General features: G+C 36.8%; 1 protein-coding gene across 2 annotated transcripts in view; it reads left to right on the top strand.

Moving 5' to 3' along the window:
• Sik2 (salt inducible kinase 2) overlaps window positions 1–13,172 on the top strand; it is a 144,186-nt gene that overhangs the window by 15,820 nt on the left and 115,194 nt on the right. For both annotated transcript variants that reach the window (XM_045145673.1, XM_045145672.1), the window contains exon 3: window positions 190–253. In XM_045145673.1, coding sequence (XP_045001608.1) covers window positions 190–253 — 64 coding nt within the window. The remainder of the gene's footprint in view (window positions 1–189; window positions 254–13,172) is intronic.

Below are 13,172 nucleotides of genomic sequence, written 5' to 3'. Positions count from 1 at the left end.
CCATGAGCTACACTTAAAAGAGCCAGGATGTAGATTTTTCACTAGAATATATTAGAATGAGGATAGTCAGGCTTGTAAATTTTGCTGGCTTCCAAGTTATTTATTAATAGTTTTAATTTACATAACCTCATAGAATATGGCAAAGTACATTCCTTTCTGTCATACTAATATGGAATCATTTATCAATAGGTAATGGAGACCAAGAGTATGTTATACCTTGTGACAGAATATGCTAAAAATGGAGAAATTTTTGGTAAGTGTTGTCTTTAATATTTTTTTTTCTTTCTTTTTACTGTGGAAAGGTCACTATGCTGTGAATGGGCTTTTTCTCATTAATTTTTCTGCTTATTTAAGAATTGTTAATGAGCCAGGCATGGTGGCACATAGTGACAACATAATAAATTCCAGGACAGCCTGGTCTAGAGCAAGACTCTACTTTGAAAACTCTAAAAGAAAGAAAGACAGAAAGAGAAGAATGAACGAACAAACTAAAGAGCTGGAGAGATTGCTTAGTGGTTAAGGCACTTGCCTGCAAAGCCAAAGGACCCAGGTTCTATTCCGTAGGACTCATATAAGCCAGTTGTACAAGGTGGTGCATGTATATGAAGTTTGCAGTGGCTGGAGACCCTGGTGTGCTCATTTTCTCTATGTGCCTCTCTCAAAATCAATAAAGTATTTTTAAAAAGAAAATACTAGATTAATTGATCTCAATGATCCATTTTAACACTTAACAATTATATTCTACTTGTTCTAGCTTTCATCCAAAATATCTAGTTATTTTTACGCATGGAGCCAAATGCTGTAGGTACCTAAATATTTTTGGTATTTAACTTAAATTTTAGTTCAAAATGCTTTTGTTTTTGTTATTTGAAATAGGATGTCACACATGTAACTCTGGCTGGCCTGGAACCAAAATTTCTCACATCAATTGTGTGCAATTTGATAAGCTTTGATATCAAATGCATACACATGTCTGCAAAATGATTACCACAGTCAAGATATACATTACTTCTAAGTTTCTTTACCTCCTCAGGCAGACCTTGATCTGTTTTCTCTCACCATAGATTAGTTTGTAGCTAATAGAATTGTATATAAGTAAAGGATAGTATATATAGTTTCTTTTTCTGTCTCCTTTCTCTCAGTGTGTATAGTTATTGTGAGATTAATCCATTTTGTTAGCTATTTCAGCATATAATTTTTTTTTCTTTCTATATTTTTTTAATTAATTTATTTATTTGAGAGCGACAGACACAGAGAGAAAGACAGGTAGAGGGAGAGAAAGCGAATGGGCGCGCCAGGGCTTCCAGCCTCTGCAAATGAACTCCAGACGCGTGCGCCCCCTTGTGCATCTGGCTAACGTGGGACCTGGGGAACCAAGCCTCGAACTGGGGTCCTTAGGCTTCACAGGCAAGCGCTTAACCGCTAAGCCATCTCTCCAGCCCAATTTTTTTTAATACTTTATTTATTTGAGAGAAAGAGAGGAAGAAGCAGATAGAAAGAGAGAATGGGTGTGCCAGGGCTTCCAGCCACTGCAAACTCCATATACATGCACCACCTTGTGTATCTGACTTATGTGAGTCTTGGGGAGTAGGACCTGGGTCCTTCAGCTTTGCAGGCAAGAGCCTAAACCGCTAAGCCATTTCCCCAGCCCTCATCATATAATTTTTTATTGAAAGTAGTATTCTGTTATATGAATATGTCCGAGTTTGCTTATCTATCTGTCTGTTGATAGGCATTTGGGTTGGTTTCAGTTTGGAGCTGTTATATATAGGTTGTTAGGAGCATTCAAGTACAAGTGTTTAATTAATTTACACTGTGTTTAATTTACACTGTATACCTTCAAGTAATCTCTACCACTTCCACATGTAGAAGAACCTAAAGATGTGCTTCTTAAGGTGACTAGTTGGAAAAAAGGTTTTAGGGATAGGGGAACATGGGAGGAGAAATGAAAAAGGAAGATCATGAGAGGGGATTATGATCAGGGTAATATATATATATACATATATGTATATATGTATATATATATATGTTCTTAGTGTTATGTATTACTTATACCCATTTTTGTGAAACATAGTATGTGGTTTTTTTGTTTTTGTTTTTGAGGTAGGGTCTCTAGCTCAGGCTGACCTGGAATTCACTATGTAGTCTCAGGGTGGCCTTGACCTTATTGTGATCCTCCTACCTCTGCCTCCCCAGTGCTGGGATTAAAGGTATGCACCACCACACTGACAAGATTTCAGTATTTTTAAGCTTATTTATTAGTATAATTGTCATTTCCATATTTCTCTACATGCATGCATATTTACATCTTCATTTCTTTTGTGTCGATAAATTTTTTCACTTAGGGTCATTTTCCTTTTTTGAAGATATTCTTTAGTTTCTTAAATTCTTGTAGTAAAGTGATAAAAAATCTTTCTCCTTTTGTATGTCTAAAATAGTCTTTATATTTTTCTTTTTGGTACTGAGAATTGAACCTGAAGCTTCACACATGTTAGACAAGTGTTCTACCACTGAGCTAGGCTCTTTTTTTGTTTTAGAAAGATACTTATTTGTGCTATTGATAGAATTCTAGATCGACTGTTTTGGGTTTTTTTCTTTAATTATTTATGCTTCTTTATTTTGTATTTTAAAAATGTTTCACTGTTTTCTCATTTATACTGCTACTTATGAGAAATCCATTGTCATTGTCTTTGAAAATATTTATTTTGTGTGTGTGTTCATGTGTGAGTGTGGATGTGTATGTGCCATGGCACACATGTAGAGGTCAGCAGTCAGTCCTTATTGTCCACCTCATTTGAGGTAGGGTTTCTTTCTGTGGATTTTGCTCTGTTGTTTTTTGCTGGATTCACTACAAGTTTCTGGGAAATTCTCTTGTCCCTGACTCCCATCTCATAGTTAGCATGCTGGGATTACAGAAATTCTACAGATTTTCTGGCCTTTTTCATGGAATCTGGAAAGGATTGAACTCAAGTATTCAGGCTTGAGTAGCAAGTGCTTTTATCCACTGAGAGCCATCTCCCTACCACCTCATCTTTTTCTTTATACTTGTATAGATAATATGCCCTATTTTCTCTTTCAAGCTTTTGTTTATTATTTTTTTTTAAACTTTTTTTTATTTAGTAGAGAGAGAAAGAGGCAGAGAAAGAATGGACGTGCCAGGGCCTCCAGCCACTACAAATGAACTCCAGACACGTGTCCCCTTGTTTACGTCTTGGGGAATCTAAATGATGTCCTTTGGCTTTGCAGGCAAATGCCTTAACTACTCTCTCCAGCCCTATTTTTTTTTTAATGTCATTGGTTTTAACCATTGATTATAATTTGCTTTTGTGAGGTTTTCCTCAAGAATCTTTGGTTTGGTATTCATAGCAATCATGAACTTGCAAATGTTGTTTTTTCATCAAATTTGGAAATTCTTTCCATTATTTCCATAACTAATGTTTCTGTCCCACTTCTTTCTGCTCTCCACACAAGCCAGATCCAAGAAGGTACATGCATCTGGATGGAGTTTGTTTGCAGTGGCTAGAGGCCTTGGCATGCCCTTTCTTTCTTTCTTTCTTTCTTTCTTTCTTTCTTTCTTTCTTTCTTTCTTTCTTTCTTTCTCTCTCTCTAATAAATAAATAAAATATTTTTTAAAATTGTCCTATGCTCAATAAATATTCCTTTTCCATTGTGCAAAATTTACTATTTTTTGGTATTTCATTGTAACTAGTTGTGTTATCTATGTCTTCTAGTTCACTATTCTTGTCTTCTGCAGTGTTTAGTCAGCTGCTTACTCCAGTATTTTGTTCTGTTTTCATCTCAGATACTGTACCAGCTAAAACTTTTTTAGAAAATACTGTGTCTTAGTTTTTTAAATACTAGTGTATAGTTTATAGTATATAGTAACTTTTAATTTCTACATTTGCTAATTCCAGCATCTCTGTCAGTTTTAGTTTAGTTTTGATTGCCTACTATTTCTCCTCAGTTTTGCTCATATTTTCCTGCTTCTTTGCTTGCAAGTATGGAGAGGAAGAGAGTGGAAGAATTGGTTGCAATATTAAATAGAGTGTTTAAAGATAGCCTTGCTGCAGAGGTAGGAGGACTGCTGTGAGTTCAATGAATTCCAGGTCAACCTGGGTTAGAGTGAGACCCTACCTCAAAAAACCAAAAAAAAAAAAAAAAAAAGTGAAATTGAGATGATCTGGCAGGGTATCCTCATCACCAGCCTGGCCTAGGGATCACACACGTACAACTGCTTGATTCTAACACTAATGTAACACAATGGTAATTTTGCATACTATATGTAGAGTCAAAAATGGAACTTTTCAGAGCTGGTGAGATGGATCAGCAGTTGAAGGCACTTGATTGCAAAGCCTGACGGCCTGGGTTCAATTCCCCAGTACCAATGTAAAGCCAAATACACAACGTGTCTGGATGTGTCTGGAACTCATTTTGAGTGGCAAGAGGACCTGACACATTATATTCCTGCTCTCTCCTTGTAAATGAATAATTAAAAGCATTTTTAAATGAAAAAAAAAAAAAGATAGCCTTGCTGTCACTTGAGCTAAGACTTGAAAGTACAATCCTCTAGATACGGTTTGTGTGTGTTTGGGGGGGGGGTGAATTACTGAGAGACTGGAAAGAGCAGATGAAGAGACCTGAGACAACAGCATGCTTGCTATGTTCAGAGGATAGCTAGGATGCCAATATGGTTTGGGAGAAGCATGCAGGTGGGTAGAGCAAAAGAGAGCAGTGGGGAAGACTACAAGGACATGAAGTTAGAAACGTAAATGTGAGGGAGGAGTGAGATGGATTTGAGGCATTTGTTGCCATTGGGAGGACTTTGGCTTTTATCTTGAATAAAATTAGGAAGCCATTCTCAGCAAGATTTCAGTAGAGATATAACTGCATCAAATTGAGCATTTTAAAACCATCACTAAAACACACATTGAGAATAGATTGTGAAGGGAAGGAGTGGAACAGGGAGATGAACTTGGAGGCTGTTGAAGTAGCTGGTGATGGCTCTGACCACAAAGTCTTCAGTGGTCAAACACAAGCTATATTTTGAAAATAAAATCAATAAGGTTTCATGATAAGCAGACTACCTAAGTAGTGGGTAAAATTATGATTGTAACCAAGGTCTGGTACCTGAGGCACTCAAACACTAAAGGGCTAGGAAAAGAGGAGAAAGAAGCAAATGAGATATAAGGAAGAAACAAAGAGAATGTGGATTCCTAGAAACCATGTGAACTAGGTAATCTCAGGAGGATAGAATAACCATCTGGGTTAGGTGATGCTGTAGCATAAGAACAATGAAAAATGACAATTTATATTTACATCCCCTAATTGGGAAAAGCAATTTTGGTAAATTGAAAGTTAGATTAAAAGGGTTTAAAGAACAAAGAAGAAGATGGAGAGGAGAAAATAGAAGACGTTTTCAAGGAGTTCTGCTGCCTTGAACCGGGTCCTTAGGCTTCACAGGCAAGTGCTTAAGTGCTAAGCCGTCTCTCCAGCCTTTTTTTTTTTCCCAAATACAAACATCAGAGATGGGTGTGGTGGTGCACACCTTTAATCACAGCACTTGGGAGGCAGAGGTAGTAGGATTGCCTTGAATTCAAGACCACCCTGAGAATACATAGTGAATTCCTGGTCAGCTGGGCTAGAGCAAAACCCTACCTCAAAAAATAAAAACAAAAACAAACAAACCAACAAACAAAAAACATAGACTGGTAGCTATTCTCATTTTTTGAGTTTTCTTTAATGACTAGTAAAGTATCTTTGAAGACAAAGGTAAGGGCATAAGAACAGTTCTCAGCAAAAAGACTAATGGCATTTAGCTTCTACATATATTAAAGAAGATGCAGTTCAATTAACACTAATCAAGTAGTGAAAATTACATGCAGTATTGGCAAAAAATGTTTTAAGTCAACTGGAGACTTAAATAAAGAACCACAAAACAGTATTGAATTCTGTATTTTGAACTATCTTTCAGACTTTTAACTTTACAAGTATTTATAAGTGCCGTTTGAGTCCTACTTCATGCTAAGAGATTGTGATAATCTTTTCTGTTTATTCTATTAGTTTCATATTTAGTTGGCCACCAGACCATGCTGTGTTTTTGCAAAATGACTTGAAGTCAAATCCTTCTTTTTCCACAGTTATTGCCCTAATCTAGACTTTTATTGCCTCATGTCTCAGTTTGTGAAGATCTTGTGTTTTACCATATTCTGTTACCTCTCATGTTTTACCATGCCCTATTTCTTTCCTAATCAAGTTTGTTTCATGTAATTTCTTTTTTTTTTCCCTCACAATGCCATGTATGGATTTGTTTAAACATATCCAAATACAGAAAGGTACACTAAAAATACTCAGCAATATTAATATTCCCAGCTCCATCATAATCTTATAGGACTTATTTCTCCAGCAAGATTGACTATACTTCCACACTGATCAAAATGTTATGTGGCATATGACAATGTATTTTAGATGAAATGGATAATGCCATATTTTTATCAAGAACAAAGTCCAGAAATGTCAAAAATAGAAAGAAAACAATATCATGTACCATCATGCCGAAGAAAAAGAAATGCTTAGATATACAAAATAGGTACAGGATATATGATCAAAATTACAAAGTCTGATGAAAGAAAATAAGAATTAAATATATGAGTAAATATACCATGTTCCTGTCTAATCTTCCAAAGAAAGATACTTGATTATATGACAACTATGTTTATTAACCTTCACTTCTCTATTACTTTACTTTAAACTCAAACTCTTCTGTTTACAACTAGGTAGCTCCACTAAGTGAGTGGATGTGCCCAACTAGTCTTTGCATAGTCTGTTCAAACTTTACATTATAATCTGCTTTTGAATAATCAACTTTTCTCTTTCTCCTTTCTCTTCCTGTTTTTCCCTTGATTCGTATGTCTTATGTCCCAGGTGGGTTTTTTAATTGTTGTTTTTTTTGTTTGTTTGTTTGTTTGTTTTTCAAGGTAAAGTCTCACTCTAGCCCAGACTAACCTAGAATTCACTATGTATTCTCAATGTGGCCTAGAACTCACACTGATCCTCCTACGTGTTGGGATTAAAGGTGTGCGCCATCACGCCCAGCTTTGTCCCAGGTTTTAGTCTATGCTACCATAAGGAGTCAGGTAACTGCAAGACTTTAAAATTTTTTTATTTTAAATCAGTCTTCCTTACTCAGTACTATAGTATCTCACTTTCCAGAAACAACCACTTTCACTTCTGTTAGCTGATTAGTTTGCATTGACTTCCATTTCCCTCATATGCTGGTATTACTGTTTCTGATTTTTCTTCTGTTTTAAGTACAGTCTTATTATTTTGTGGGGTTGGGTTTTGAGGTAGGATATCGCTCTAGCCCAGGCTGACCTGGAATTCACTATGTAGTTTCAAGGTAGCCTTGAACTCACAGCTGTCTTTGTACCTGTCTCCTGAGTGCTGGGATTAAAGGTGTGCACCACTGTGCCCGGCAGTACAGTCTTTTGAATACTTGTTGAATTCTTCCTTCCCTATATATATGAAGTATATATTAATGAGGCATGTAAGGACCAGTGTAGTTAACTTGAATGTTACAATAAGAGGTTAGGACTATTTCTAAGAGTGGCCATCCTTAAGCCAAAAGGTGACTATGTATGAATAGAAATTATCAGGAAGACAATCCAGTGGTGGGGTGTAATCTAAAGTTGGGAAGGAAGAAAGCAGCTGTTTAAGAGACAATTTTAATTATTTACATGTAAAAAATGAAAGGTCTAGATTAAGGTGTTAGCAGAAATCAGTGAATTAGAAATGAAGAAAATGATTTTAATTAAATCAAGAGTTGGTTCTTTGAAAAGACAAACAAGATTGATAAACCACTAGCCAAATTAACTAAAAGAGGAAAAAGACTCTAGTCAATAAGATTAGAGATGAAAAGGAGATGCAACAAGAAACTGAAATTAGAAAATCATGACACAAATTTATATTCCATCAGAGTAGAAAATTTGGAAGAAATTGATGAATTTCTTGACATATAAGATCTACCAAAGTTAAACCCAGAAGAGATAAATAACTTAAATAGAGCTATATCAAATAATGAGATTGAAGCTATAATTTAAAATCTCACTCCTAGATGTCTTACTGCCTTCCTTACTCTACTTAGGTAGAGAATTAGATTTTTTAAAAATTGATGAAAGAATATTGATGATGTGATTGGTAACAATATATAGGTTTGATTTCAAACTGAAAAATGACAAATTAGATTTTAATGGAAGATGAAAGTAAAATCAGAGCATTTAGTTTCATATGGGCAGCTGGCATTTGTAGATTGAATGTAATTCAAAAGTTAAATCCAGCAGTAAAAACACAGTCTAATTTAACAGTGGGCAAAAAATTGGAACTAGACCCTCCACAAAAAAGATATTCAATAGTATTAGTCACCAGGAAATGCACATTTGAAACCACAGTGATGCAGCATTTCACATCAGAGAGCAAAGCAACTAAAGCTCTCATACTTTGCTGGTAGGAGTGTAAACTTATACAGTAACTTAGGAAAACTGACAGTTACTTAGAAAGTTAAGCATGTGTCTACCCAATTACATAACAGTTTCGTTCCTGATGTTTACTAAGGAAAATAACAAATGTTTCTAAAAGTGACTTGTATAATAGGCCAGGCATGGTGGCACACACCTTTAATCCCAGCACTTGGGAGGCAGATGTAGGAGGATCTCCATGAGTGTGAGGTCACCCTGAGACTCCATAGTGAATTCCAGGTTAGCCTGGGCTTGAGTGAGACCCTACCTTGAAAAACCAAAAACAAAAGGGGGATGGGAGGAGAGACTTAGACAAACATGTTTATAGCAACCCTTTTCATAATCACCCAAACAAGAGTAACCCCAGGTGTCCATCATTGGGAAAATGTATCCAAAACCATCTGTGATATAGCCATGCAATAGAAGCTGACTCTACAGGCAAAAGGAATGCTCTGCTTATGAATTCAACAACATATAGATAAATCTTACACACACTGTACTGAACAAAAGAAGCTGGACACAAAAGAATACAAGTTGTACTGTTCCATCTACATAAAGTTTTCCTACAAACAACACTAATGGATAAGTTGGGAAGTAGTTATCTAGGAAGAGGGAAGAATTGAATGGATGGCTGCCAGAATAAACAGTCCTGGGTGATAGATATATTTATTTTTAAATATGGTTCAGAGTATATAATTATATTGCCTAAGTAAACACCAAGAATTTGCATTTATTTTATATAAATTATAGTTAAGCATATTATTTTCTCTTAAAATCTAGAGTTTGGCAATAGAAGCATGTATTTGAGAATTACCTGTATAAGAGTGATGAGAGTTTTAATTAACAATGAAATTTCAGAATGAAAAAAGCCAACAAGTGAGTTTTGATTATGCCTTCAATTTAATATTAGACAGAAGAAAGGAATTGGTAAAGTAGAAGCATCTTGAAAATAAAGACAGTTTTGTGCTAACTAGATAAAGGAAGAAAGGGTTTTTGGACACCAAGAGATCATTAGTTACATTAAAGGAAATATTCTTCAATAATCTGGATGGGCCAACCATGTTTTTAGATGCTAGGGACATGTATATGGTTAAGAAAGGAAAAAAGGAGGACTGGAGAGACTCGATTTCCCAGGACCCACATGAGGCAGATGCACAAGGGGACACATGCATCTGGAGTTCATTTGCAGTGGCTGGAGGCCCTGGCGTTTCCATTCTCTCTCTCTCTCGTCTGTCTCTCTCTGTCTCTCTATCTCTCTCTCTCTCTGTCGCTCTCAAATAAAAATAAACAAAAATTTAAAAAAGAAAGAAAGGAAAGAGGGGCTGGAGCGATTGCTTAGTGGTTAAGGCACTTGCCAGCAAAGCAAAAAGACCCAGGTTCAGTTCCCCAGTACCCACATAAAGCCAGATCAACAAGGTGGAATATTTATCTGGAGTTAGTTAGCAGTGACTAGAGGCTCTGGTACACCCTTTCTGTCTCCATCTTAAATGATAAAGAAGGTTTTTGTTTGTTTGTTTTATTTTTAAATTCTTTTATTTTTATTTATTTATTTGAGAGCGGCAGAGAGAGAAAGAGAGAGAATGGGCACGCCAGGGCTTCTAGCCACTGCATGCACCCTCTTGTGCATCTGGCTAACACGGGTCCTGGGGAATCGAGCCTTGAACCGGGGTCCTTAAGCTTCACAGGCAAGCATTTAACCGCTAAGCCAACTCTCCAGCCCCTGTTTGTGTTTTTTGAGAGAGAGAATGGGAGTGTCAGGGCCTTCCTTCAGCCCCTGCAAACAAACTCTACACGCATGTGCCCCCTTATGTGCATGTGTGGCATTGCGTGCTTATGTCACTGCATTTGGCTATGTGGGACCTGGAGATTTGAACATAAGTTCTTAGGCTTCTCAGGCAAGCACCTTAACCACTAATCTGTTTCTTCAGCCTGAAAGAAGGGTTTTACAAAAAGTACTTTAAGGCTTTCTAGGTGGGAGAAGGAAGAAAATAAAAGAATTAAAAAACAGTTGTCTCTAAGATTCATTTTTATATAATAGTTTTCCTTATGATTGGTATGATGTGTGTGTGTTGTGTTGTGTTGGGATGTGAAGTTACACCCTATACACTTCCCTCAGTGGAGAGAGAGGGTTGTTTTCCTCTAGTTGCGAGAGTGGAACTTCTGGTGTCTGGCTCCATCCCCAAGGTCTTGGTTTTAGCTGGATTCTCTGTATTGAGTCTGGAGCTTGTGGGGTTTGAACATTTTCCAGTCTTTGCTCTCGCCCAGTAAAACAGAGGTTACAGGCACACGTGGCCATACCCAGCTGTTTATGTGAGATCTGGGCATTTGAACTCAGGTAGTTTCAGGCCCCTTCAGGCTTCATGGTTGCACAGAAAGCATATTTAATGGTTGAGCCATCTGTCCACCCAAGATAGATAGAATGCCTATATATTTCTTCTTTTCCTGTTTCTATTAAAGATATATAGAGAGAAGTGAGTAAAAGAAGGAAAAGGGGAGGAGAAAAGAGGGAGACAGTTGGTTAAACAAATTCCTAGGGTAAATGTGATGATGGACCAACCAACCACACAGCAAGTAGTTAGTTGTGAAGAGAGTTCTTCTGTGAGAAGCATGTGTAAGTGCAGTTACTAGAACTAGAGTCATGCCAAGATTATGTTACAGAAGTGTGTTGCAGTGGAAGAGAAGGAAGATGAGATTATTGATAAAAGACAGATTTAGCTCTTTCTGTAATGTTGCATATGACATAGCAGGGAAAGAATACACTAGACACTTAAAATGGGGAAAGGGTAAGAAAAGCTAGTGGTGTTCAAATGATACTGAAGAGATAAATAAAAGGGTCCGTAGTTAACAGTGTAAGAGTTTATGGTAGATTCACATTCAGGAGAGAAAGCTAATCATACAAATGAATGCCCCAGGTTATAGATTAGCATGATAGAAGACCAAGTGCTAGGAAGAGTTCACCTCAGAGAGGTAGGTCATCCTTGAAAAGCTTACTCTGAGTAAAGGAAGGGATCCTATGTATGAGCTGGAAAAGTGGAGCAATGGCAAGACTAAGAGTTATAAAATAGGTGAAGTTCTTTAGAAAAAAGTGATCACCAGCCAAACTTGGTGACACACGCCTTTAATCCCAGCACTCAGGAGGCAGAGGTAGGAGGATCTCTATGAGTTCAAGGTCAGCCTGAAACTACGTAGTGGATTCCAGGCCAGCCTAGGTTAGAGCAAGACCCTAATTTAAAAAAAAAAAAAAAAAGGAATAATTCCAAAATACAAATAACAAGAGAGCTGAGCCAGAAAATAAATGTAAGGTTGGAAAACAATTGTTGCAGGGAAGCAGAGAAACACAAATAGTAGGCAAGAAGGGCCTAAGAGCTTCATATTTGGTGCAGAGCTTTCAGGCTGAAAAGAATAAATAGTTGTGTATAGAAAATAAGAGGAAAAAAAAAAGTACCTATTTCTGAATGAAAGCAAGACTTTCTTAGTAATAAATTCTAGAATAAAATTTTACCCCAAAGTTTCTTATAAAAAACACTAAATAGGACTGGAGAGATGGCTTAGTTGTTAAGGCACTTGCCTGCGAAGCCTAAGGACCCATGCTTGACTCCCCAGATCCCACATAAGCCAGACACACATGGTGACACTGGCACATGTGCACAATGGCACACACATCTGGAGTTCGAGTGCAATGGCTGTTAGCCTTGGAGTGCCAATTATCTCTCCCCCCCCCACTCTCTTTCACTCTCATTTTTTTAAAAAAAGTACCAAATAAGTATTCGTTGCAAAATAAAATCGTAGACTTTCATTTCTTCTTCTAAAATAAAGTCAGGATCCTTAATGATGCCATTAAAAATCGTTATACTTGGGCCAGCAGAAGTCATTTTACTCCCTACAGTTTTTTTTTAAATCAGTAACAATAAAGGTTATTTCTTGAATACTTGGTGGGGGCTGTTGCTGTCCTTACTTCATAGAAGAAGGTTAAACAATTTGCCTATAGATCCAGAGCAAGTAAGCAAAGAAATAGCATTATCCAGGGTTGAAGCTATAGTCTAACTTCATGGCCTGAGTTTATAATCATTCCCATATGCTATCTGATTACATTCCTTCTTGCAGTTTTTGGCCTTAAAAGCTTCTGTCTCGGTGACAGTGACTTTGCTCACTTAGCTTTTTCTGCCTGAAGGAAGTTTATCTGATATTTCCTCATCTCCTTAAGAATAACATTTAGTTGAATTGAATCTTGGATATTGTTTACCTAATATGTTACCATAGAAGACTAGAAACCAGGAAAGCATTTAATGGTTTTGACTACTATGATGAGTGTAACAATTTGTACCCGATATTTCCTCCTTATCTATAATGGTTATAGAAGGCATTATGAAATGCAATGACTTGATCTAATTATATTTCACAAAATCCACAAGTAAGTTGGTCTTCATTTAGAATCTGTGCTCATGTTGATCTGGGGCTCTGGCAATCCTTTTTTTTTTATATATCCTAAGTCAGACTCTTCTTATTTCTTTTTTCTTCTCTTTTTTCTCTCTCGCCCTCCTCTTTCTGCCCTCTTCTTCCTCCTCCTCCTTTCTTTTTTTAAGGAATGAGCTAAATTACCATTAAAGTCCTTCTCAATCAAATCTGTCCCCATTGATTTTTTCCTGAGGAGAGCCTTCTATG

Source organism: Jaculus jaculus, chromosome 3 (genome assembly GCF_020740685.1).
Source record: "Jaculus jaculus isolate mJacJac1 chromosome 3, mJacJac1.mat.Y.cur, whole genome shotgun sequence".
Lineage (NCBI taxonomy): Eukaryota > Metazoa > Chordata > Mammalia > Rodentia > Dipodidae > Jaculus > Jaculus jaculus.
Note: the sequence above shows the minus strand (reverse complement) of the source record. Positions and strands in the feature narration are given on the sequence as shown.